The 25,959-nt window shown below is 37.8% G+C and overlaps 1 protein-coding gene and 1 non-coding gene across 5 annotated transcripts in view; both read right to left on the bottom strand.

Moving 5' to 3' along the window:
• The window catches only part of ckap5 (cytoskeleton associated protein 5), a 121,446-nt gene that overhangs the window by 20,321 nt on the left and 75,166 nt on the right, over positions 1-25,959 (bottom strand). For 3 of the 4 annotated variants that reach the window (XM_072592678.1, XM_072592677.1, XM_072592680.1), the window contains exons 29-38: positions 23,779-23,928; positions 21,640-21,843; positions 19,690-19,825; positions 18,811-19,004; positions 16,101-16,270; positions 10,111-10,134; positions 9,123-9,302; positions 7,643-7,763; positions 3,114-3,293; positions 318-505 (exon numbers count right to left, since the gene is read on the bottom strand). In XM_072592678.1, the coding sequence (XP_072448779.1) occupies positions 318-505; positions 3,114-3,293; positions 7,643-7,763; positions 9,123-9,302; positions 10,111-10,134; positions 16,101-16,270; positions 18,811-19,004; positions 19,690-19,825; positions 21,640-21,843; positions 23,779-23,928 (1,547 nt within the window). The remainder of the gene's footprint in view (positions 1-317; positions 506-3,113; positions 3,294-7,642; positions 7,764-9,122; positions 9,303-10,110; positions 10,135-16,100; positions 16,271-18,810; positions 19,005-19,689; positions 19,826-21,639; positions 21,844-23,778; positions 23,929-25,959) is intronic. The other variant, XM_072592681.1, reaches the window with a different exon arrangement.
• On the bottom strand, positions 2,643-2,749 carry LOC140493909 (small nucleolar RNA SNORD67). Its single transcript, XR_011963793.1, has one exon. It is a non-coding gene; the product is annotated as a small nucleolar RNA SNORD67 (small nucleolar RNA).

Here is a 25,959-nt window from a genome sequence, read left to right as displayed (position 1 = left end):
TGCTTGGTTTAAAAGTTTAATTAGATTTATCATTCTGTCGTTGTCAGTTTAGCAATGTTCATTTTGCAATTGACCTAATTTCTTGCTTTCTCTACAAGAAAGCATCTTATACTTGTCCAGAATTCAGATTCCCAGCATCATTAGTATTTTGCTTCTGAACTTAAAAGCTGAAATAGCCATTGTGTCAAAACAGGATACTTTAAATGCAGATGGCCCTTTACTAAAGCAATACTCCAAGTTCCAAAAGAATGCGGCTTTAAAAAAATTCAGGTGTTGACACCTAATATAGCTACATCAACTTTGTTTTACTCTTTTACCTCAAGATGTTGGTTGGATCAGATTTTTCCAAGACCTTGACCATCAACAAATTGACTGATCGTATAACTTGTGGACCTTCATCTAAGTCTTCTAAGCGTGAATCCAACATCAATAATATTAATCCATGCATGAGATCTTTCAGGACTCCCATAGAAGCCTCCTTGGCCAATGTTTCTATTTGGAACAACTAGAAAAACAAAAGTAAAATAAATGTCTCTTGTTCGAAGACATTAGGTAAAAAACAATTCATCTTTGATATATTGAAGGTCAAAAAAAAGCAGTGTTACATAAAACGACTTGCAGTTAAATATGTTTTCAAAATCAATTAAAATGTTCTGTTCCCCAGAGTTTCACTCTTAAAATACTGGAAGATAATTTTGAAAGCAGAAATATTAAAATAGCAAAGAATGGCATACAAATCCTGGATCACAGTACAAAAAGGGGAAGTTTGACCACGTTACTAGAGATTAATATTTTCAGACCAAGAATCCTTCCAATTATTCAAACCAAACTTAAAGCAAACTTAACTAAACTGTACTCCATTCTCAATGAGACTGGCCAAACACAAGTCACAGCACATGCAATTTAAATCCAAATTATAGACATGGAAACGTACCCAAGTTTCAATATCATCTGCATCGCCATTCTTTTAAAAGCTACATTGGTAATTTTAAATTCTATGTTTCCACATTTTCACAACCATAACTTTCTAAATATCAGATGACTCAATTAAAATTGAAGATTTCAAATTATGCTGAACTGAAATCATACAAGCAGTCAGTGCCATTTTAAAAATAATTCTTATTACTGGATACTTTGAGTCAGTTTCAAAATAAGAGGATGGGGAGCCTTATGTTTTCCAAATTACCACCAATTGCAGTTATGATTCCGAAGACCTGGGTCAATTAACTTCATTTGTATATCCCTCAGCTAATTTTGCATCCAATCTTCTCGACTTGACCAGCTGAAATCTCTCAATATTAGGTTCAACTCTACAAAAGATTGTTCATGCCCAATGCTGTAAATGCCTATTATCCTTTGATTAGATTCCTGTAAATACCCAACACCTTGACTGGGCCACTCCTCAAGCTGGTCTTGCAGGAATTATTCACATTGGATGGGAACATGGTTAAGATGATATTCATAATTAGGATTTACTGAGATTTAGGTCAATCAACTCTTTTTTTTTTCCTCAATTTTCACAAGTCTGACACCCATGGAAATCAGGATCATGATTTTTATTTGAGAGAGAAGCGATGATCCTATTGCTTCAGTGTTTACAAGGAAATGGATAGCAACGACTAGGTGTAGTCCTTTCCATTGGAGATCTGGAGAAATACCAGGAATCCCAGAAAATTTTAAATATGCAGACTTCCAACACGAATGTGATGAGCTTATTCTGGTTCACTACCCAGCCTCCTGACCTACTGATACTAGTTGCTCCTGCAAATTCCTGCCCAGCACTCCCCACATCCCTCCATTAACATATCAACAGGAAACAGACAACTATCACTGAACAGGGAGCTACAAATCAAAGGCTGATCCAATCAAGACAAACAGGTGAAATTTAAACTTTAGCTTAAAATTTGCATAATTGTCACAACACCAAAATAGAACTTTTATTCCTGCCTAGCGCAGAAAATCAGTCAATAATTATTTATCAGCTGCGCATCAAGTCCTCACCCAGCAGGTGAGGAGTAGGCTTTAGAGTTAGTCATTGACAGCATAGTGAGTTGAAAGATATATCAATGTGCTTTTGAGGCTCACCTTTATGGGTAATCCTTTTCAGAAGGTGGCAGAAAAGGAGTCTAACATCAAATGCACTGCATTTCACAGCAGCTCTCCCTGCACACTTTTTTGGGCAAGGCAAAAATGATTATCTGACTTCTTTCTTTCATTTTGGAAGTGATTCATAAAAAGGTATATTTGTATCACTTCCTCCATTGTGACAGCATGTATGAACAGGAACTTTTTTTCAGATATCAATACCCTTGCCATGAATATCCAGGGTTTTCTAATACTTTTCAATTTAATTCCCTCATTATTAGCCTGGACCGAGGTGTTATTTTTTCTAAACAGACAGACTCAGTTCTTCAACTTTCCTTTGAATCCCAAGTTTAATTTCTAATTAAGTCAGACTATTGCTAAACATGCAATTTTCTTCCACTTTGCACAGACATGTCAATTCTGAAGGTGTTGCACCTACATTGAACTCCCAAATTTTTATCATCAAGAATCCAGCATTCTTGCTCTTACAAGGTTTAAAAGCGTGCCACCAATGGGTCCTCCTGTTTTTCGAGAAACATTTCTCTATTGCTTCAATTTGTGAGTCAGATGGCCCCTGTGCACAATGTTTAGTCCTCAGGGTTCAGAAAGGAGCAGCATGTCACTGCACAACTACTCCTTCAGAGTGCAACTCATCATTCTCACAAGCTCTCCAAAAATTTGCATTTTTCTCAATTGAACAGATGCATACTAGACTGAACACTACACACAATCTTAAAACTTTCATATGCAGGACTACATACACCTCAGTAGAATATTCAATTTTCATTAAATTTTAGTTTGGGGATGCAATAAAGTCCACTTTGTTGCTGACTGCTGAATTTAAAATATGCAGCCAGCCAGTTTCTTAGTTCTTAGTTTCTTAGTGTGTGTAATATCCATGTCAAAAGGAATGCATTAGGTCCAATAAACTTGTTTGCAATAATTCTTTTCCAAAAAATTCAAAACATCAGTATAAATAAATCCCTCACACAATCATACAATATTTCCAATGGCAATAGAAACCATACCGTAATCATATTCCCAATGATACAGCTATAAAGTTTCAGGATTTCTCTTTTATTAAGTTTTTCATCAGCCATGTGTGTATTATAAATTAATCGAAGTTGCATGAAGGTTGCAATGAGAAACTGGTCAATGTGACCAGACATAGTATCAGCTTTGTCCTCTTGTCGCAAAACTTCATCAATCTGAAAGCCAAAAAAAGTAATGTGTTGGAATTTGCATAAGAAAATCTGAATAAAGACAAGAAACCTTCACTGAATCAATACGACATATAGAAAACAGAATGCTCAACCAATCTTCCTTGCAGCAGCTCTTCAAAACACCAATTCAATTAGTTCCATTCCCCAACCTTTACACCATCATTGTGCAAATTAGTTCTCAAGTACTCATACAACCACCTTTTATATCCAATTTAGTAATTTCAATTGTTACCCAAATCTTAACAGCTTGGAGTAAATATAGTTTCACCCCTGTTGTTTTTCCAATTATTTCACAGCTATGATTTATCTGGAGTTTAGAAGAGTCAGAGGCGACTCAATTGAAACAGGGAAGATCCTGTGGGGATGAATAGGTGGATGTGGAGAATATGGTTCCTCTTATGGGGGACAGTAATAACTGGAAACAAAATTGGTGAAGTGGTAGGAAACAGAGTCATGGCCAATGAATATTTTACAAGCTGGAGGAAGGCTTGTATAAGGAGTTTCTCAGGGGTCAGTATTGGGACACTTGCTTTTCCTGGTATATATTATTTTTCAGATTTGGGCAAGTTACAGTCATGCCACCCAAATGCCAAAAATGACCACCTCCAAAGAAAAAAAAAGTTTAGCCACTTGCCCCTCGACATTCTGTTCCCGCTTGTAAGAAATAAAGTGAGGGGCACTGATTTAAAGCGATTTGTAAAAGCAGTGGAAAAACCCTTTGCACCTAGTAAAATGCATTGACTGAAAGTGTAGTACAGGCAGGTTCAATCAAGACACTCAAGAGTTTGGATGATTATTTAGATAAAAATAATATGCATGGGTTTGGGTAAAACAAACAAAGTTGAGCACCAGGTAATGATGCTCATAACATGCCTGCACCAGCTTATTAAGAGTTGAACGACGTACTCCTTTGAATCTGCCAGTGCAGTTGATTTGTGCTTTTAATGCTTGTTTCACAGTCACCAATGAAGCTTTATATTCTTGATTCATAAACTCATTGCAAGGTCCACATGAGATCGGAATCAGTCTCCTGGTCTCTGAATGACTAACCCAGTGGCATTGCCACAATATCATCTTCTCATGGTGTGGTCTACCTGCTTGTGAATAATTGTTCACAATTGATTAGGTCAGAAGTTCCAAGACTAATGCAAAAAGCGAAAAAGAGCCATGATGTTTCCAGGTAAGGATGATGTGCAACTTGGAGAAGTATGCACACATTTGCATTCCCATCTGTGTGCTGCCCTCATTCTGCTAGCTGGTAACAACTACAAGTTTGGAAGGACAAAAGCTGCTTTGACAGCATGTAAGTTGTTGCAGTACATCCTAGACAATATATACAGCTGAGAATATGCACTGGGCATGGAAGCGAATATTTAAGTTGAGGAATGGAGTACAATCAAGCAGACCTTTTTCTGCGTGACCTGGATGATATATTATGCCTCACAAACCTTATTGAATTCTTTGAGAAGGTGACTAAGGAGGTGGACGAGGGTAAAGTGGTAGATGTGGTGTATATGGATTTTAGTAAGGTGTTTGATAAGATTCCCCATGGTAGGCTACTGCAAAAAATACAGAGGTATGGCATTGAGGGTGAGTTGGAGGTTTGGATTAAGAATTGACTGGCTGGAAGACAACAGAGGGTAGTAGTTGATGGTAAAGGTTCATCTTGGAGTGCAGTTATCAATGGTGTTCCGCAAGGATCTGTTTTGGGACCATTGCTGTTTGTCATTTTTATAAATGACATGGAGGAGGGGCTAGAAGGTTGGGTGAGCAAGTTTGCAGATGATACGAAGGTCGGTGGAGTTGTTGACAGTGAGGAAGGATGTGTCAGGTTACAGCGGGATATAGATAAGCTGCAGAACCGGGAAGAAAGGTGGCAAATGGAGTTCAATGTAGCTACGTGTGAAGTGATTCACTTTGGTAAGAGTAACAAGATGATGGGGTACTGGGCTAATGGTCGGATACTTGGTAGTATGGATGAGCAGAGGGATCTTGGTGTCCATGTACACAGATCTCTGAAAGTTGCCACCCAGGTAAATAGTGTGGTGAAGGCGGCATATGGCGTACTGGCTTTTATTGGTAGAGGAATTGGGTTCCGGAGTCCTGAGGTCATGTTGCAGTTGTATAAGACTCTGGTGCGGCTGCATATGGAGTATTGTGTGCAGTTTTGGTCGCCATACTATAGGAAGGATGTGGAGGCACTGGAACGGGTGCAGAGGAGGTTTACCAGGATGTTGCCTGGTATGGTAGGAAGATCGTATGAGGAAAGGCTGAGACACTTGGGGTTGTTTTCATTGGAGAAAAGGAGGTTTAGGGGTGACTTGATAGATGTGTACAAGATGATTAGGGGTTTAGATAGGGTTGACCATGAGAACTTTTTTCCACGTATGGAGTCAGCTATTATGAGGGGGCATAGCTTGAAATTAAGGGGTGGCAGGTATAGGATAGATGTTAGGGGTGGATTCTTTACTCAGCGAGTCGTGAGTTCATGGAATGCCCTGCCAGTGGCAGTGGTGGACTCTCCCTTTTTATGAGCATTTAAACAGGCATTGGATAGGCATATGGAGGATAGTGAGCTAGTGTAGGTTAGGTGGGCTTGGATCGGCGCAACATCGAGGGCCAAAGGGCCTGTACTGCGCTGTATTGTTCTATGTTCCATATAGAAGTTTTTAGAGTTGCACTCATCCAGGAAAGTGGAGAGAATGCCATTTTAATTGGATTTCTAAATAGACAGGTATTGGGGAAGATTGCAAGTTAAACAACAGAATATCATTGTTCTGAGCAACTCTAAGAACCATACTTTTCATGGGGTTGGTGTAGTTAAGAGGTGACTCTTTCTTTTCTCCACCCTTCACCTCCAAGGATGGTGGGGACATAATATCATTGAACGTCAAAGGAACGATTACAAAACATTGCTTTGTTGGAGATGGTCATTTTCCAGCGACTGGTTGACATAAATGATACTTACCCAAACTTGAATATTGCTTAGCTCGTATTACATATTACAACTGCGAAAGAGTTGCAAACGTCGCCAAAACTACAAATGTCAATGAGTGCCCTCACTTCAGACCTTACGCTGGAAGGAAGTTCATTGACTGTGGAGTTAATGAAGGTCAGACACTGGGCACAGTCCCAGAACAATTCTGCTCGAGTTTGTTAGACCATAGATGCCTAGCATTTAATCATGTACTTTGCATTAGACTTGGCACTGACTAGCAGGATTTTCATATTTCTCAATTGCCACTAATCTTATTTGTACTGAAACTTGAAGGTCAAAAACTGCCTTGATATAAACCTGAAACTTATTCTACTTGACTATCTTCAACACCATGTTTGCCTCCTTGCAGAACTTATTTCCATGTTTTTCCTAATAATTCTTATAATACGGTTCTTGGATTTCCCTTTGTCTCAAGTGACTGGGACAGAGTTTTAGTTTGACAGAGCTCTGATTTTCTCAGTCAGTTCCACAACATTACATCTGCCTTCTTCTTACATACAAAACCTTTGTACAAATATTCACACCGCTATTTCTTACTGGGTGAGCTGCAGGCTATTACATTCCTTCCTCCTCCTGTCCTTGTAAATGTAGCCAATTTGTCTTCTGAATAGCTAAACTAAAATTGTTATTGACAATTAAGAGAGATCTCTTTTACTAATGCTTTATGCACTTATCACAATTTGGTATCCAGCTTTACATCACTTCCCTCACAGCACTACTACTTCTTTCAGTTATCTCTTGCCCACTTTCAAACATAATATTTTTGGACATCTTATGCTTTTGATAAACAATGAGAAAAATGGGTTTATCATCACCACTATCACATCACACTAGTCTAGAAAATGGCCCCTGGTTTTGACTGGCTATTCTGAACCTGCTATTGCTCAGGTTTGTGTCAGTGACTGATGCCATAGTTTTGAGTTAAGATGCAAGATTTGAAAATTATCTTTTTTATTGGAAAACTAGCTAAGATATGGGCAATCAAGATTTCATATTCCAACTGTACAAAATTCTACCTGACAAGATGCTGATTAAAGGCAATCTTTGCCTTAGTTGTCACTACAATTTTAAAAAACCTAGATATGGAGTTTATTTAGAGTCAGAGGTTTACAGCACAGAAAAATCTTATTCGATCTATCGAGTCTGCACCAGTCAAAAACAACTAAATGTTCGCATCTCATTTTTCAGCATTTGGCCCATAGCCTTGCTTGTCTTGGCATCACAAGCGTTTAACATCTATGCTCTTGGGCAAGATGTTAACAAAGATAAAGCAGATGAGTGTTACATATTTCACACAATTGCATAGCCAGCTGCACAGGAATCACTCATATCCTACCTGTGCAAGAGCCTGAATGCTGGTGTTAATATCACTACTTGCCACCTGCGACACAACAAAATTGATAGTCGAATCAGTGCTGCCATGTATCTCATCAAAGTGTGGTGAAACTGAACGATTTCTGAAAACATTCAAGGAAATGAGATGAAGCTTCAAGATCTCGATCAGAATTTTGATGTTGCACAACAAACTCAAAGTAAGACTGTATAGTATCAAGCATGCTCAACATCCAGGACACTATGTGCAGCTAGCACTTCCACAAATACATTCTCATTGAATTTATCAAACAAAACGGTGTACTTTAAGTTGTGCAGGGACAACAGCCACACCAATGCAATGCAGAGGCACTACGGGTGCCTCTTGAGCTATTTATTGCCAAAAGATTAATTCTGATTTTGAAGACTGCAAAACAGCAGCATGGAGACAATCAAAAGGAAAACCTCACAACAGCATATTTAGATAATGCCTAACTTTTGGAAGTGCTGTGCTTATGTTGACAGCCAAGCTGCAGACAAAGATACTTGAGCCTGCAGATCAAAATATTAATGGCACCTGTAGCTTGCAAGAATGGACTTATATTGTTGAGGATGGGATGACTGCATTCCTGAAGTACTGCATAACTTCAGCTATTTGGACCATTGACTTCAATTTGTGTGTTATCCATACACAGTAGGAGCACAGACTAATTTAATATATGAGAGGAAAAATCATGTGCAAAGTGCACACTAATTTGCACTTTTTCATTTCAATTGTCAGTTATGGATTAAATTCTGCACAGATTCTGGTTTTCACTTGGAAAGGAATTCATAAGAATTTTACTCAGACAAGCAAAAAAACTTAAATATGTTGAGTATATCCAATATTAAACAGACTCATGAACATGTTCAGTTGCAAAGAGACTATACTCTGGCTTTTGTCCTGATAATGACATGAGCATTAGTCATAGATTGTTCAGATACGTTCAGATAACATCCCTATTAATCACTTATCAATTTATTCCTTTGACAACTTTTTGCTCAGCAAGTTGCTGATTTTCTGAATCTCAACAATTACTTCAAATGCAGGTTTAATGTTTAATTTTGTCCCAAACTTAATTTTTCCAAAATTTGCTCATCAGCCCCTTGGGTGAAAAAGGATAACATTGAAACGCAACCTCTATATGAAAAGGTTAGGCACTCAAAGTCCAGATACAAAATCCCAGCTGGGAGTTAAATCCCAGAATAATGTTCCAGTTTTGCCTTTCCCCATCTACTATTTGATCACCAGATCTTAAAAAAAATTCTCTTGAGTGCAGACCTCTCATTGCGGCGATTAAGTTGCAAATTAATTTGCACCAGCAAGTACAACTGAAACATCAATCTTTTAAACTTTATAATGTCAATGAAATAGAACAAAAAGTTGTAATAGACAGAATACAAGTATCAAAAAAAATTGTATCTTTTCCTTTCTAATTACTTTTAAATTCACAAAGTTAACTTACTTTGGCTCTGGAAGGCAAACTGGTTCATATAGGTCATCAAGTTTGTGTTGCACCAGATCTGGTAATTCACATCTGCCAGCATTGTTGTCATTTTCAATTTCATCAAGATCCAACTGGAACTCCCTCGGAATGGTGGGATTCGATTCAGATGAGGAGTGAGAATTGTTCGAGCGCGCTTGACTGTAACAAAAATATTTTAATGCACAAGAGTGCTAATATTCATCCAATTCTTTTCTTTACAACAGGAATGTCCTCCAAAACCAGAGGGTACAGTTTAACAACTTAATTTCTTCTAATCCACCTTCCCAATCTTCCTCCAACTCAAATGTTAATTCTTGCAGAGCTCAGTTTAGTAGACTCATCTCTCTCTGGTAAAATGGCCATTTTCTGGCATTTGGGTGGCATGAATGTTACTGTATAAGCACCTTCAGCTTATGTCAATTGTTGGATAAATTAATAGCAAAACCACTCGCTATTTTTCTACTGTCACATTCTGACACAGAAGGAAATTTTTGAACTTAGAGGATCCTGGTTAAAATTAGCCAGCTCAACATAAACCAGTAATCAAACCACAGAACTGCAGGTCTATACAAATAAAATTATACATTGCCACAAATGTCAACATAGTACTAACCAAATACATGCCATCCTAATAAGAAATCCAAAGTGGTCATTGTAGGAATAACGTAATTTTATAGGCTGCTTAATGTTTAAACGTTTTCAAAGTCAAAGCAGCTTCAAATAATACTATGCAACTAGGTCTGCTGCTAAAATGAAACACTATACTACATCAGCATTTGCCATTTATTCAGCCCTTGGAACATGCGTACACAGATTCCGAGAACAAATTCTAAATTACAATTATAATTTATGCATACAAATAAGGTCGAGCATTCACGAAGAGTTGTAACAGTTGTGAGCAAAGTTGTTATGCTGGTTCAAGAGTAGTGCACAGTCAACCTACAGCCAAAGAACGAGTTTTACTTACATTCGATAGGTTCGATACATTATTCTTCCAAGGAATTGCGGTGAAAGAAGTCAGAAGACAGATTTAGACACAAAAGCACAATTAAAACAAGCACAAAAAGAAAGTTAAGCAAAGGAAACTGCATTCTGTTCTTGGCACATTCATTTCCAGCATCTGCTTCACCACTGTTAACAGAAGTCAAGTCCAATTTATTGAAAATTTCAAACTGAATATTAAAAGAAACCAAAACATCCTTAATATTTCTAGTCACACGTTGCAAACATAATTCTCAATTGAATGGTTTTGCACCCACTCTGCCCTGATAGAACCTGGAAGTATTTTAACAGGAGTGAAGCAGAAAGAACAAATAAACTTCTTGCAGTTACATGCATCTCCTCTTCTTTGCTAAGAGTGAGAGACTATATGACTATAAACCTCTGGACACTGAACATTAAACAGGTAAATGAAAAGGATTGGTTTGCACTAGTGTTGGCTAGATCAAATCTGTCTTGCCGAATGCAAATACGACACAAGATCAGTTTGTAGCCAAAACCTCTGAAGCTTCCCAAAGAGACTACAAGGAACTGAAAGGTTAGCTCAACTTGGGCCGAATCAGAAGGCAGTGGATTCAAATCCCATTGCACAGAAACACAAGACACTAAGTTAACAAACAATACAGAGTTGCAGTCTGACATTAAACATCTAGCTGAACTCTTGTCACTCAAAACAATATTGAAAGATCACAAAGCGGATAACAATAACTCCACTTTTCTCTCTGCAAATGAGCGCGTCACCCAGTATTTTGCTTTTAGAAAGAAAAATGGCCCTAGTTCCTTTAGCACATGGGCACTCCGACATAATGCACGGGATAGGTTTTGGCTTTAGTGGAACTGTTTGCTTGGTTTGGTCCACTATTGTCCTAACCTGGAGGTGTAATAATCCAGAATGCAATATGTATTGAAGGTAGTTTAGAAAAATAACTTTATGCCAAGGCACAGCCAAAATGTGTTGTTTTATCAAGAACTAAACACTACTTGCATCCACAAAATTTTCTGGATTTTGTCAGATAAGCAACCCCAGATGTCATTGCAGCCTTGGTTCAGACATTGTCAAGACCTCCAAGACCAAAGACAAGATGGCAGTGACCTACGTTCTCAAAGATAGCATTTGAATGCAACACAGAATCTCCCAAAACCAAAATCAAAATCAATTGTTATTGTGTGGAGGAACATGGCACACAGGAAGGCTATTCAATTGGTAGGCGACTAATTATCTCAACCAAGAACATCACTGCAGGAGTTTCTCAAGGTCCCATCCCAGGCCCAATTGTCCACAGGTCCTGCATCCACAACCTTCTGTCTTAACATGTTAGTTATTGAACCCCTCTGTGCTTGGGAAGAATTAAGCTATTCTTTAGTTTCAACCACAAACAAATCAAACATCACAAGTGATTGTTTCCATTAACTATCAAGAATCCGTCAGAAGTTAAACTATTCCTGTTGCAACCCTGGTGGTGTTTGCAGATGACTTCAATCTTATACTGGTCACTGATGAACCTTCTGGCACCCACTGGCTCCCAGTTAGAAAACATGTTAATTTTAAAAGTGACCACACAGGCTCCGGCACTCCTACCTCAAACAAACTTGCCCCTTCCACCGAACCAAATAGTAACACCTACAATTCTGTCATCTTGTGCAATCAAGTTTTCATGACTGAAGACTGTTTATGCTACCTTGCCCACAAACACAAATTATTTTCCCAACTTAGTGGGGGGGGGGGAAAAGGAGAGAGAGAGAGAGAGAGAGAGAGAGAGAGAGAGAGAGAGAGAGAGAGAGAGAGAGAGAGAGAGAGAGGGGGGGAAAGAGAGAAGAGGGGGAGGGATGGGTATGCTTTACTTGACATTTACTCAATGGAATGATGGCATGAACCACCATGTGACAAACATGCAGGAAAAGCATTTGATTGTTTAATAGGATGGGAGTGTTTAATGATTTTTAAATGTTGGTAGGTCAACAGTACAGGTTTAGGTTTCTAGTCGTCTTTGACAAAGGATAAATCAGGAGTTGATGGCATATATTAAAAACAGTTGTTCATTAGTCAATTGTTCATTGCTCATTAGTTCATTTAATCTTTCTCCCCTCTCCACACCGCCCCCCCAAAACCAGGTTTAAAATCCAGTAATGTACATACCTAAAATATGCTACACAGAAATACAAAGTTGAGAGATCCTTTAGTTCTGCCAGAAGAGGACTTTGAATTAGAACACTGCAACTCTTTAACTTAATATAAAATAACATCAGAAACAGAAGATTAAAACTGCTTACTAATCAACGTCTTCCATCTTTCTGGCAGCAATTATTCAGATTCACACCACAATTTCCAACCCTAATCCATAGCAGAGGTTGGTGCAGAGGTGGTGGTCCCCCTGTACATAAACATGTTTTAAAAATACCAATACCTGACTTAATGGGTTTAAATATTTGGTCATATTCCTGATCATATAATTTTCCAAGTTTTTAACATTCTGAACCACATTCAGATCCCACAGGAATCTGAAAATATATAACACTTTCACTGCCAATCCAAAAATTCACTGAGTAGATACAAAAGAATATCAGACATAGCTGGATCACATCTCTGGGTGAATGTTCCACTTAAAGTCCTAAATCAGAAGCTCTTCTGAATTCCAGCCCTACAACCAACAAATGGAAGTTCTTCTCCTAACCTAGTTCTCAAGAGCCATTCTGTCCATTTAACCAAATCAGCACCTTGCATAATTCAAAATTATGATGTTATGTACATAGAATCACAACAGGTTAAGCTGGTACAGTATCCCAATATTCAGATGACAAACTGTCTTGGCCAATAAGATCAATAATTCCTTGAAGATCATTTGTAGAGCGCCTTTAATCCAAACGTCAAGCATTCAGGGACTGTTATATTGTCCTAGCCTTTTTAACAGAATTGAAGATGATTCCGGATTTCTTCTGCTGGTAACTCTACTGGCTAAGATGTTTTATTACATTCATAAAGCAAACACACGTAGGCAATGGTGCATTATTGATTAAGTCAATCACTGCTCCAATGAGAGGTTGGGGCAATATGGTCAAGGTAACAGCACAAATGGCACTAGAATTAGTACAATAGCACAGGAAAATAAAAGTGAAATGATCTCTCTCACTGAGCTCTAAACAAAACCATTAGTTAGCGAGACTAAGTGTCTCTTGCCTATGCCCCAAAACAGAAGGATTGTAAAAAGAGAACTCCAACCAGGGTTAGGATTTTAATTCCTTTGAAGACACACTTGAGGAACAATCCTGAGTTTACTATTTCTGCTGAACTCTGCAGTTATTTCCACCATGTGAAGAGTGCGCAGGAAAAGCAACTTCCACAGATAAAACTAACTTGTGACAGCTAATCACTTCATTTAAAGTGAAGGTTAAGAAATGTCTCACATAGATCAGGTATAGATACAGCTATAGAAAGACACCAAGCCAACTATTTAACAAAATTATTCACACATTAAGATAAACTAAGGGCCCAGACAGAATCCCAGGAGAACTAGCAAAATCCCTTGGATAACCTTTACCTTGAGGGGGAAGAAGAATTTATAATTAACCACCTAATTTCTCCCAGTTTCTTTTTGCTGAAATGACTGCTTTAAAATATGTTAGTGGAGATTACTCATTCACTAAGCATTCCAATCATCTCTTCACTCAGCACATGTCCAGTTTAGGTTGTAAGTTTGCTTGCTGAGCTGGAAGATTTGTTCTCAAATGTTTTGTCACCATGCCAGGTAGCATCAGTGAGCTTCCGTTGAAGCACTGGTGTTCTGTCCTGCTTTTTATTTACGTGTCTTAGTCTGTTGTGGTGAGTAATATCACTTCCGGTTCTTTTTCTGAGAGATTGATAAATGGGGCCCAGATTGATGCATTCGTTGCTGGAGTTCCGGTTTGAATGCCAGGCCTCTAGGAATTCCTGTGAGTGTCTTTGTTTAGCCTGTCTCAGAATGGATGCATCATCCCAGTCAAACTTGTTTTTTTGACATTTTTCAAACACAAATCTGTGTCATTAGTGTGAGGAAGTAAGTTCAGCCGTTCAGATAGGTGAACAGCATGATAGGAGCATGGATTGCAGTAGTTCAAGGTGCTGGCTTACAGAGTGACTAGGGACAGTCAATAAATGCTGACCTAACTAGTGGTGTTTATTTTGTGAACAAGAAACTAAGAAATGGAAAATAAAAATGTTGGAATATATTTCCACTCATTGAAGGGACTAGAACTAGGTGCCATTTACAAAATAACGGTTTTAAAACGGATGAGGAAAAATTCTGATGTTAGTTCATGGAATTCTCTTCCCAGAAGCAGAGGAGGTTGAGTCATTGAATATCGTTAAGATGAAGTTGGACAGACTCTTGACTGACAAAGGAGTGAAAACAAATAGGTGTAAACAGGAAAGTAGAAACTGCAATCAGATCAACCATAATCTTCTTATAAGGAATTTGCACATTTGTTTTATACATGTGCAGAGACTACAACAAAAGTGTGACCAGGTCCATACAAAAGCCTGCACAAAATTCAATTCCACCAGATCGCCAAAGTATAAAAGCAAAAATCAAAGGTTTTTGATGTATTTGCAGTGTGATTCTTTTCCCTCTTTACTCCTTAAAAACACTAAACCAAATAATTCATAAACCTTTGTTTTGTTTCTGAGCTGACTTTCTAACCTTCCAAGCTTTTCCAAGATAATGTCTATTTCTAACCTTCTCTAATGTGAAATCTTCATAATGACTGAACTGAAGTGTCTGTTTGATAGATCAACAAAACAGTGGATGCTGAAAATCCAAAATAAGAAAGAACACACTCAACAGGTGTGGCAATATCTGAGGAGCAGAGTTAGCATTTCAGGTTGCTACCTTTCATCAGAACAAAGCAAGTTAAGAGATGTATGGCTTTCTTTGTGGGAGGAGGGGATTGATTGTGGTGGTGTAAGGAGAGACGAGGGATGAACAAAAAGGAAGCCTGTGATAGATAATTTATCCTACCTTCCAACCTAAGATAACCCACGAGTGTAAAGCTAGAGGAGCAGCAAACAGTTCAGGTAGCAGTTCCCAGCTATGAGACAAAGTAAACTGCATTAAATGTTACTAAACTGCTGGAGAAACTCAGCAAGTCTGATAGCATCTATGGAGGCAGAAAGGGTGTTGATATTCTGTTGTGCTGCTAGACCAGCTGAGTTTCTCCGGTTCTTTGGCTTTTAATTCAGATCTCCAGCATCCACAGGATTTTGCTTTTAATTTAACTTTAAAAACCTAAATATTTCTCTCACCACTGAAGCTGCTAGTCCTGCTGTTTCCAGCATATTGATTTTCCAATTCTTGCCCAACTCTCCAAACATTTTTTGTAGTTCAATTCTAGCTTCTGCTTGCTAATAAAGCTTAACCCTCCTGCTTGACTTACTGGCTGGTTCCAATGGTGAAATTCATTTTTTTTTAAAAACCTCAGTGCTCTTCAGTTAAAGGCCTTTAAGCATTACCTGCATCACAGAGTATAAGTCACATTGTCAAACTCAACGACAAACTTGGTGATATTACAAGCACTGCAATTGGAGATGCATGTCACGAGAAAAAAAAAGGATGACTTCACAAGGGATTTAAGGGAAACAGAAGAAAAAGAAAAAAGAGTGGATTCGAGAAACCATCTCCATTTGGTGGGGAGTCCAGGATAGAAGGCGTGGTCAATAGTTAAGCTAAACCATTTAAGAGTGAAATTAGCAAATATTACTTCGCAGAAACCAGAGGGGTTTGGAATACCTCACCCAAAACAAAAGTTAAATACTGTTGTGGTAATTAAAGCTAGTTGGCAGCCAAAGATGTCAAAAGATACAAGGAAAATATAGACAAATAAAAACAAATTAAGCACAATCTCATTGGAAAGCAAAACAAGCTCAAGGCCAAAATGTGCAAATTTGCAAACTATATTTAAACTAAACAGTCGGCAGTATAAACATACTTCAATTTGGATGGCATTTCCTCACAGCCCTTGCGTGGTGCAGTTGCATTTGGATTTAGTCCTTGCGTCCTCGAAGCTTTCTCCTCTACTTGCTTGGTTGATACAGTTGATGATTTCTTAGCAGATCGTTTGATTCTTTCCTCTAACATGCTCATCTCTTTCTCAGAAAGCTAAGAAATAAAGTTCAAGGAAAGAACAACCAGTTAATTCCATAAAACCTTCCTTTGACATAGTTTACCTAAATTTTGCACATTATAGTATTCCTTTATTTATAATGATTAGAATAACATTACAAAGGAGTTTTAAGGACCATATTTTGCCCCTTTTTGGGGAAGTCACACAATGAGAGAGCACACACACTAAGAACCTCAGTTACATTCTAACAGAACTACGGTTAGGTGCAGGAAAGGATGTTCTCAATGGTGGGGTAATCCAGAACCAAAGGTAACAGGGATTATGAAGTAAACTTTTTAGGACTGAGGTGAAAAGAAGTCTCACCACCCAGCAAGTAGTTAGCCTGTGGAATTCATAACCACGAAAATTGGTTGACATCAAAACATTGTATGCTTTAAAGAAGGAATACAGTTCTCGTAACTAAAGGGATCAAGAGTTATGGGGACAGGGGATGGAGAAGACAGATGGTAGGATTAGTTTATTGAGTTCAATGATCATAATGAATGGCAGAACTGGCTTGAGGACAAATGGCCTATTCCTATATCTTTCCTCTTATAACAACTGTATCAAACGGTGTCTTTTATGTGTATTGTGTGAATGCGTATTCTGAGTTATAAGATGCATAGGTTAAGTTGGATAGCAGTAAATTACTAATACTTTTCTTCAGTAAATGCAAGGTCAAAGCTGTTTTACAGTAGTCTGTAACGATGAAACACTTTGAATTGCTTTAGTCTTGAATGTAGTCAGTTAAATTGATTACCTTCCTGGTTTAATTGGGCAGTTATATATTTGAGATGGTTTGTGGAACAGTGGGCTTTTAGTGTCAGCACACTCACCCCAGCTAAAATCATAACTGATTTAAATTCTTGCACTAGCAAACTGGAGGTATTGTCAACCAAAAGTGAAGGCTCAAAGTTGGGCTGATCACGAAAAGGCAAGACCAGAAGGAGAGAAATTAATTCATTCTATGCTCAAGGATTAAGGAGCCAAGAGAAAATTTGAGGATGTCGATAACAGTTTAGTTAGTTCTGATGCTTTGAATTTATTTGGCCAATTTGAGACCATTTCACAATTGACAAGGTGGAATAAAATTTAAAAGCAACGAAAGAAACATTGAAGCCAGCTTGTTCAATGCACTCATTTTCATCATTGGCTCCCCACAGTTCTGAGTTCACTCTGATCTTTTAATGTATAGAAAGATGAAATTTTTGATACCTATCGTTATCTATTATAGATTTTCTGGTTTCTGTCTCCAAGGAACTCAATTTTTCCTTCATCCAGACTCAAGTAAACTAGTAGATTTACTTTTCTCCTTTGCCCTCTTCTTGATCACCCTTTTCTCATTTTTAATGCTTTCCGATGCTCAAACATACCCTTTTTCTTAAAATAAAGGCAATTTTAATTGAGCAGCATAATTAACTCAAATTATTTTTGTTGCATAATTGAGTATTTCTGATATTTTGCAATATTTATATTTAACATTTCATTAAGCCATTGCCATCGTTCATTTAGTAGTATTTCAACTAACTTCTTAATCTACCTTGATAAAAATTGTCCTTCAAATCTCAAAATCTTTAAAATTGAATGCACTAGATTTGGACCTAATGATTTCACTTCCAACATAATGGGCCATTGATCCTATTATGTTGCACTTTCCAATAGGTTCTCAACTATACGAATACTAATTAAACATGCCTCATTATTAACAAGTTTGTTCCCTACTTGGATACTCAACTTGTTATTCTGGAAAACTCTTGTCTCAAATGCAATCCATGAACTACAATTAGGATTACATTCCAATTTGCTTTGTCCCTTATCCATCAAGATAGAAGACCTCCCCACAATTCTTTTAATTTTCTTTCCTCTAACTTCCTAATATTATTCCCAATGTCTTCTGCCCTTGTCTAGCACTTAGCTTCACCAGTACTATTGGTTTTATCTTATTACTTTCCCAGATGGAATATTAATAACTTGCAGTTATACAAGTCATTGAGATGTTTAACTGTGTAATGGTGCTATATCAATAGGTGTTGTTAGCTTTGTGTCAGTATTCCTAACTTGATTGAACTCTGCCTATTCCTGATTAAACTGGTTTAACTTTACCATAAAATATTACACCACTATACATCCTTGACTTTACTCTTCGGTTTTATAGATTAATCTTTTTTTTTTAAACCCATCCTTATTAGTTCCAACTAGTGCCTAAATTATTTGATTCATTGGAACATAACAAGTTTGAGGATTTGTTGCAATGGAACAATTCCCTGATATTTCAATTCTTGGTGTCCTGCTGCAAGTATTGGGCTAGGTCTCGCAAACGAATTTTTCTTTCATTCATCAATTTAAACCTCTTCTTGACCCTGCGTCAATTGCACGTCTTAATTAGCAACCTAGGATTAAAACTTTTAAGGCTCTTCACTAAATGAAACACAATCAAATATTTACTTTCACCTCATGTTTGCCACTTCTTATACTTAACAACATAAGTTGCTAAGGAGAAAAGATTCTTTACCCAAATTTGTCACAAAATACTTACATTCCCAATCAATTTAAAAACTTGATCACCACAGATATTATAGACAGTAACCACTGTGTTTAGGGCAGCGTTACGAACAGATGTATCTCGATCACCAATCTGACTTGCAATTTCTTTCAGTGCTTTGGCTGGAGTTGGTTGGCAGACATTCAAATCATAAACTTCAATTAAAGCACCCAGCTCTTCCAAACATTCTGAAAAATTCCAACAGCAACACATTAGGTTCAAATGTCCCATGTTCACCTTACACCATAAAACGCTGACACACAGAGTTGGATCATTGATCCACGTTACATCTTCCAGATAGCAGATAATACTTCTATCATGCAACAGGAAGGAGGAGATGAATGCTAAGGGTGATTAGAGTGCCGATAAAAAAAAAGTTAAAATGCAGTTATGCATTGTTGTATCTGCATGCACCCAGGCAAGTACAGTGCATTCCACGGCACTCTAGAGTTGTGCATTGTAGATGGTGGATAAGTTAGGCAATGCAGAACACATGTGTGACCTGCCAGAGTCAAAGTCACAGAACATGGACGCAGACCCTTTGATCCAACCGTCCATTCCTTGAGAACATCTTGGGTGAAGATAGAATTTTGCCAACTGATGTTCTGTAGGGTATTCACACTGATATTATCATGGACAGATGCAACTACAACAGATGGATTGGTGAGCATGAGGTCAAGTATGCTTTTGCCCACATGTTGGCTTTCAGCACATACTAGCCAGTGTAGGAGATACCTTCTTTCAGACCTGGCCAGTGGGAAAGTTACTGAGTCTTGGTGCTGGTTACCAACCTTCATAAAATTGATATAAGTTTAGGGTTTAAGTAAGGACACAAACAAAATCTCTACAGCATATTGCATACAACAAACTCACCCGCTCGCTGTTTCGAGTTTTTTGATTTCAGTCCTTCCATTACAAAACTAAACATTTTACTAGCTGGATAAACCTTGCACATCATATTCATAATGGATCGAACATCTTTACGAATGACATCTTTTGGTTCTCCAACCTAAAACGAAAAAATTCCACAAGCTATTCCATTTTGCTAATTTAAACAAATGCAGTGTATACGCCATTTCTTGACTAAATTAAAACACGGTGACTTTTCAACATAAAGTATCCGATTTCGATACGTATCTGCCCACCTTTCTCCAAGATGAACAAAGATGTGAACTTTCCAAATAAGGAGTATTTCTTACCATATTTAAAAAGCAGCAAAAGTCATTATTGGCAATTTCTCTAGCAAAATCTGAACTCCAGCAGATTCTGAAAAATTGCTTCAAGATTCATGATCTTCCAATTCCAGCTGATGGTTGAATTTGTCCCTACCCCTTTTGAAGCAGTGAATTCCATAGATTTCCAACACTTTCAGAAAAAGGATTTCTCATCTGTTTTAAATCTACTATCCTTTATCTTAAAGCTATGACTTCTTGTTCTACATTGCCCCACATAAGGCAAAATCCATTTTGTCAACTTCCCCCATAGAATTTTTTATGCTTCAATTAGATCTCTTCACATTCTTCTCAATTCCAGCTGCGGAACTGTGAGAAACAGTTCAGTTGCCCGATGGGAAAACTGTCCAACTCCAGGTTATAACACAACATAAGTTGATCGGCAAGTATTGGCCTAAATTGCTCAATCTCTCTTCATAAGATAATCCTCTCATCTCTGGAATCAATCTAATGAAACTCTTCAGAACTGCCTCCAATTCTTCAAGGGGACCAAAATTGCATACAATAGTCTAGGTGCAGTCTTAGTAACACTTCACTACCTTTATACTTAATTCCTTTAGCAATGAATGCCAAAATTCTAATTATTTTATTACCTGCTGTATCTGTATACTAACATTCTGCATTTCATAGCAGGATCTGGTTATCCTGCTGCACCAAAGCACACAAATTTCTCTCCATTTAGATAAAAAGCTGTCTTAAACTCTGCCCAAAATGGATAATTTCTCACTTGTCCATATCAAATTTCACCTGCCAAATTTTGGTCCGTTCACCTAAACTATTCATATTCATTGTATGTTTCTTATTTCTTCATTGCAAATTACTATCACACCTATTTTCATGCCATCTGCAAATATGGCTACACTACCTTCTATCCTTATGGATAAGTCATCAATATAGATTGCGAATACTCAGGGCCCAAGGATCGCGCGTGGCATCCATTAGTTACATCTCACCAATCAGAAGATGACCCGTTTATTCAGATTCTGCTCCATTGGTGAGCCAATCCTCTAGACAAGCTGAAATTAATCTTAACCCCAAGTGATGTTACGTGGTGTATTAACACAGCACGTTATTAAATGCCTTCTGAAATTCTAGATGTTATACTCACTGGATCCCCATTATCCACCTTGCTTGGTACATCTTCAAAAGGAAATTACTCAAACGCTATTTACTCTTCATAAAATCATAGTGACTGATGGAGTGTTTTCACTTTCCAGATGCCTTGTTATTACTTCCTTAAAAATGGATTTGAATAATTTCTCAATAACCGATGTTATTGAAGTCAGTTTGTAGCTGGCTCAGTTACATTTCTAGTCAATGGTATTGCTTGGATACTGCTGTTCGGTAACCATGTTGATAATACAATTGAATATTTTAGAGAAGTGGTGAGACAAATTTCCTTGGAGATAAATCAGTGCCTGATACTTGAACAACACATTACTTGGCAGTTCACGTTCAGATCATCTTCTCTGCTTGCTACAAGAGCATCATTGAACAATATCATCTTATTCTATATCACTGCTTAAACTTATTAAAAGTGCCCATGCTCATTGTAAGGTTTATTCAATTTATAAAATACACAGTAATTTACCTTATTAATCAGATATGGAAGGAATGAAGATGCTTCATTATCAGTTAAATGATAATCTTCTTTACTCAGCACTGTAAATACGACTTTCAAGTATTCCAGGACTTTCATCAGTACGCTTGTGTTGGTGTCAAAAAACCGTAGGGTTAACCACTTCAGAATAAGGTCTAGGCAAGCAACAGTCCCCTCTGTTTCACTTTCCAAATGCTAAGAGAAAATAAAATAATTTAAAACAGAATATTTATGGTTTGAAGGTCCCATTTCCTTGAAAAACAAACATGCACATTTAAATCACAATCCCCGAAGGTATTTTCTTCTACAATCAAGTAACTTCTTGCCTCCCGAAACCCTGTTAGCATTCAGCTGTAATAACTTTTCTGCAAATATCTGGAATATATTTCATCAAATGAGTTGGATTAGTCAACATAATACAGTACATGCTCAAATTCAACTAAAAGCAACTTTTAAAAGCGCTACTGAATTACTGAGTCAGAATCTACCACAAATGCAAGGAAGGCCAATGGCACTGTTTATGCAAGAGCAGCAGAAATGTCAGGTAGGAGCAGTTGCAGAGCTGAACGAGCAATTCCAGAAGATGCAAAAAAAAACAGCAGCGCTATTTGATTTCTCATTCATACATGCTAGTGATTTGAATGTTTTGCTAATAAACCCTCCTTCTGATTTCAGCTGAAAGGAGTTTGCTCGGAGTAGATTTCAAAAACCCAGAAACCAGGGTTTGGGAAACACACTCTCTCAGTAAAGGCCAGGAATGAAAAGAACGTTAATCAAAATATTTTTCTGCATTAAGCTTTATAGGGGAAAAGCAATCAATTTAAAAATCTGCTCCATTCTACCTTTACCTGGCACATTACATAATAAGTTAAATAACCATTCTGTGGTTATTGACAATGCCCTCACTTTGTTTTTCAAAAACAATTTAAGGGAAAGTTACATACATCAACTATGAATTCTAATTTACACTTACTAGCCTAGACTTTATATTGTGCGTTAACCAATCCAATTCAATGTTTGCTAAGTAGAGTTTGGTCCTTAACCAAACAAAAACTTCTGAGACTGCTTAATAATAAATGTTAGGTAATTTGTAGTGCTTTTGGATATGATCCTATAGTTCACCACCAAGTGAAATTAGTGTTACACGGCGTCATGTGTCAGAAAAGTCAAATCCCACCCAGTGTAAGTAATTAAAAAGACAGAGGATGGTAAAAAATAAAGGCTACTCTATTAGCATGACAACATGTGTTTGGTTCAAGATGACCAAGTCAACTTTGAGCTTAAACGAAGAAAATTAAATGTAGCTCAAACCACTTTTTTTTTTAAAAGAACCAGCACATACCTGGTTACTGTGACAAATATCAACTATCACTTATTAGTCAAAAGCTCCCGGCTCCCCAATTTCCACAAGCAGTTATAAACAAAGCGTTGGAAATAAGCTCAGGAAAACTGAAAATACACACAATAATTTATGCAAAGCAGAAAGTAGCTAAGAATTACCCATGAATCTGTAAGCAAAAAAAAAGTATGCCTACTATGGAGTTTAAAAAGCAGTAATATGTAAAAGCACCATTCCTAGAATAAAAACAATGGGTTCTGGAAAGTTCCTTTAGCGCCTCCATACTCTGATCAATATGAAACGGAGCAAGGTGATCTAAAAATGCCTGAAACTAGTTCAGGCTGTTGTTATTAGATGGAGACTACATTTGTACATTGCTCAAGACAGATATATTTAAAAAGACTGTGGGCACAAAAGTAATATTACTGCACAAGAACATTTCATCCTTAATATTTTACATTAACAGGTCTATGTCAAAATGGAGAATGGCAACTCCAAGAAAAAGATATTCCTTGAAAAACCTAAAACAAAAGCTTATGTTCCCTTTTGCATTAGATTTGGCACAACTGAGTTTTATTTAAATCTTAAATTTAGACAAAGACAAAAAAAAACAATTTGAATGTTAACATTTAAATTAGATTTGTTAGTACACACCATTAAAAATAACGGTTACATCTTACATATAAGCAGATCATCAATTCCAAATTCATCCTACCGAATAAAAACAATGTGATAATCTTCTAACAGAAACAGACAAAATTGATTTGTCCCCCTCTTTAAAAAAAAACTACCTCCAGCAGAGTTGTTAAAGCCTTAATGTGGTGATGAAAATCAGGATGAAACATTTCATCTTGCAACCATTTGGCTACACAGTTGGACATTTGAGTTTTCAGTTGCTCTGTGTACTCGTCTCGTGGTGTGGTGAAGTTCCATTTCAACACCTACATGCAAACATAAGCAAAGTTTTCAACAACACAAGCTTTTATTATCCATATATCCAAGAGGAATTTTATTAGTCATGAAAAAGAATGTTTTCAAAAACAAAAACAGCCGTTATTCAAGGAAGGAGAAAAGTAGGAAACTACTGCTCACTTAGGATCTGTTTCTCAATGGGGCAGGTTGGGGAGGGACCACAAAAGAGAGAAGAGATGCTGGAATCTATCAAAGAGGTCATCCAAGGACAGTTACAAAACCATGTGACCATGTACAGGAAATACAATTTCACAAGACCTTAACAGAGGTTTATAAAATTATGGAGGGGCATGGACAGGGTAAAAAGACAAGGCCTCTTGACTGGGGTGGGAGAAATCCAAAACGAGAGGGCATAGGTTTAAGGTGAGAGGGAGAGGAGAGATGTAAAAGGGACCCAAGGAGAAACTCTCTCACACAGAAGGTGGTATGGGTATGGAATGAACTGCCAGAGGAAGTTGTAGAGGTGGCTAGAATTCCAACACTTAAAAGGCATCTGGATGCGTATGAATAGGAAGGGTTTAGAGGGATATGGACCATACGAGACTAGGTTAATTTAGGATATCTGATCAGCGTGGACAAGTTGGACCAAAGTGTCTGTTTCCATGCTGTATATCTCTATGACTCTAAACCATGTTGGACTCTATTACAATTCTTTGAAGAATTTTTAAAAAAAAAAGGCAACTGGGATACAAGGGAAACTTGTGAACGTACTGTTACTTCATTATCAAAAGCCATTTGACAATTTGTCATCATGAAGGTCACCACACAAGGCAAGAACTCTATGTTGGGTGGTACATATGCATCACTCGACAACTGATTAACTATCAGAAATCAGGCAGGAGACATAAATGGTAATTTTCAGTTTGGCAAGATGGAACAAGTGAAATCCACAAGGATCAGTGGCTGTCTCAATGACTTCCATGAAGGGATCAAACATTTGTGGCTATGTTTGTTAATAACAAGGATAGGCAAGAAAATAAATTGTGAACAGGACATTAGAAGGGATATACAGTGGAACCTCGATTATCCGAATATCGATTATCCGGAGAAGATAGAGGTCCCGACAAACATTACATCAAAGAGGCGTTTCTAACACTGATCGCACCTTTCGTTTACAATGGTTAAAAGTGAACTCAATGCTGCCGACACTGTCTCCAAATGATGGACCTCCCACACTTTCAATGGAGTTCTACACAGGCGTAACCCTAAAACCCCCTTCCCCAGATAATCTCTCCAACATTGTCCTGTACAGGGCAGAGGTGGAACCTGTCAAAAAATTGCAGCAAAACGTTGTGTGGTGTGCACTATTTGGAGACTCACCTCCACAAAAGTCTTGTTGTTGGTGTCCAGTCCAGCTGCCCCAGAGAGGGCCTGCAGGGTATGGGGGTGGTATTGGATGGGGCAGGGAGTGGTGTGGGATGGGGTTCGGGGCAGGTGGGGTACGGAGGTGGACAGGCGGGGGAGCAGGGGCTCTTGCACGCGCTGTGCTGCTGCCGAGTCTGAACAGGGAGCAGACTTTACAGAAAAAGTGAGCCCCAGAGGAAAGGCATTGAATTGCTTGAACGAATAATCATTTATCTGAACAAAATAGTGCCTGACTATCTTGTTCTGATAATCAAGGTTCCTCTGTAGATAGGTTACAAGAGTGGCCATAAACTTGGCAGACGAGAGCAGAATATGGGAAAATGCAAGCTTGTTCTCTTTGGCAGGTAGAATATAAAAGCAACACGTTTTCCCCCCCAAAGAGACACAGGAAAACTCATAAGTATCTCAGAGTCCTGCTATATGAATCTCAAATTAACGTACAGATGCAGCAAGTGATTAGGAAAGCAAATGGAATTCTGCTTTTTATTGTAAAAGGGAATGCATATCAAAGTTTTGCTTGATCTGTATGTGACACTGAAGGGAATACAGGGGAGGTACTATGCACAATTTTGGTCTCCTTATTTAAGAAAGAATATAAATGGAAATATGTAACCTTTACATTAGAGTTTAGAAAA

Source organism: Chiloscyllium punctatum, chromosome 22 (assembly GCF_047496795.1).
Source record: "Chiloscyllium punctatum isolate Juve2018m chromosome 22, sChiPun1.3, whole genome shotgun sequence".
NCBI lineage: Eukaryota > Metazoa > Chordata > Chondrichthyes > Orectolobiformes > Hemiscylliidae > Chiloscyllium > Chiloscyllium punctatum.
The sequence above is the reverse complement of the archived record's forward strand: the minus strand, read 5'-3'. Positions and strand labels throughout refer to the sequence as shown.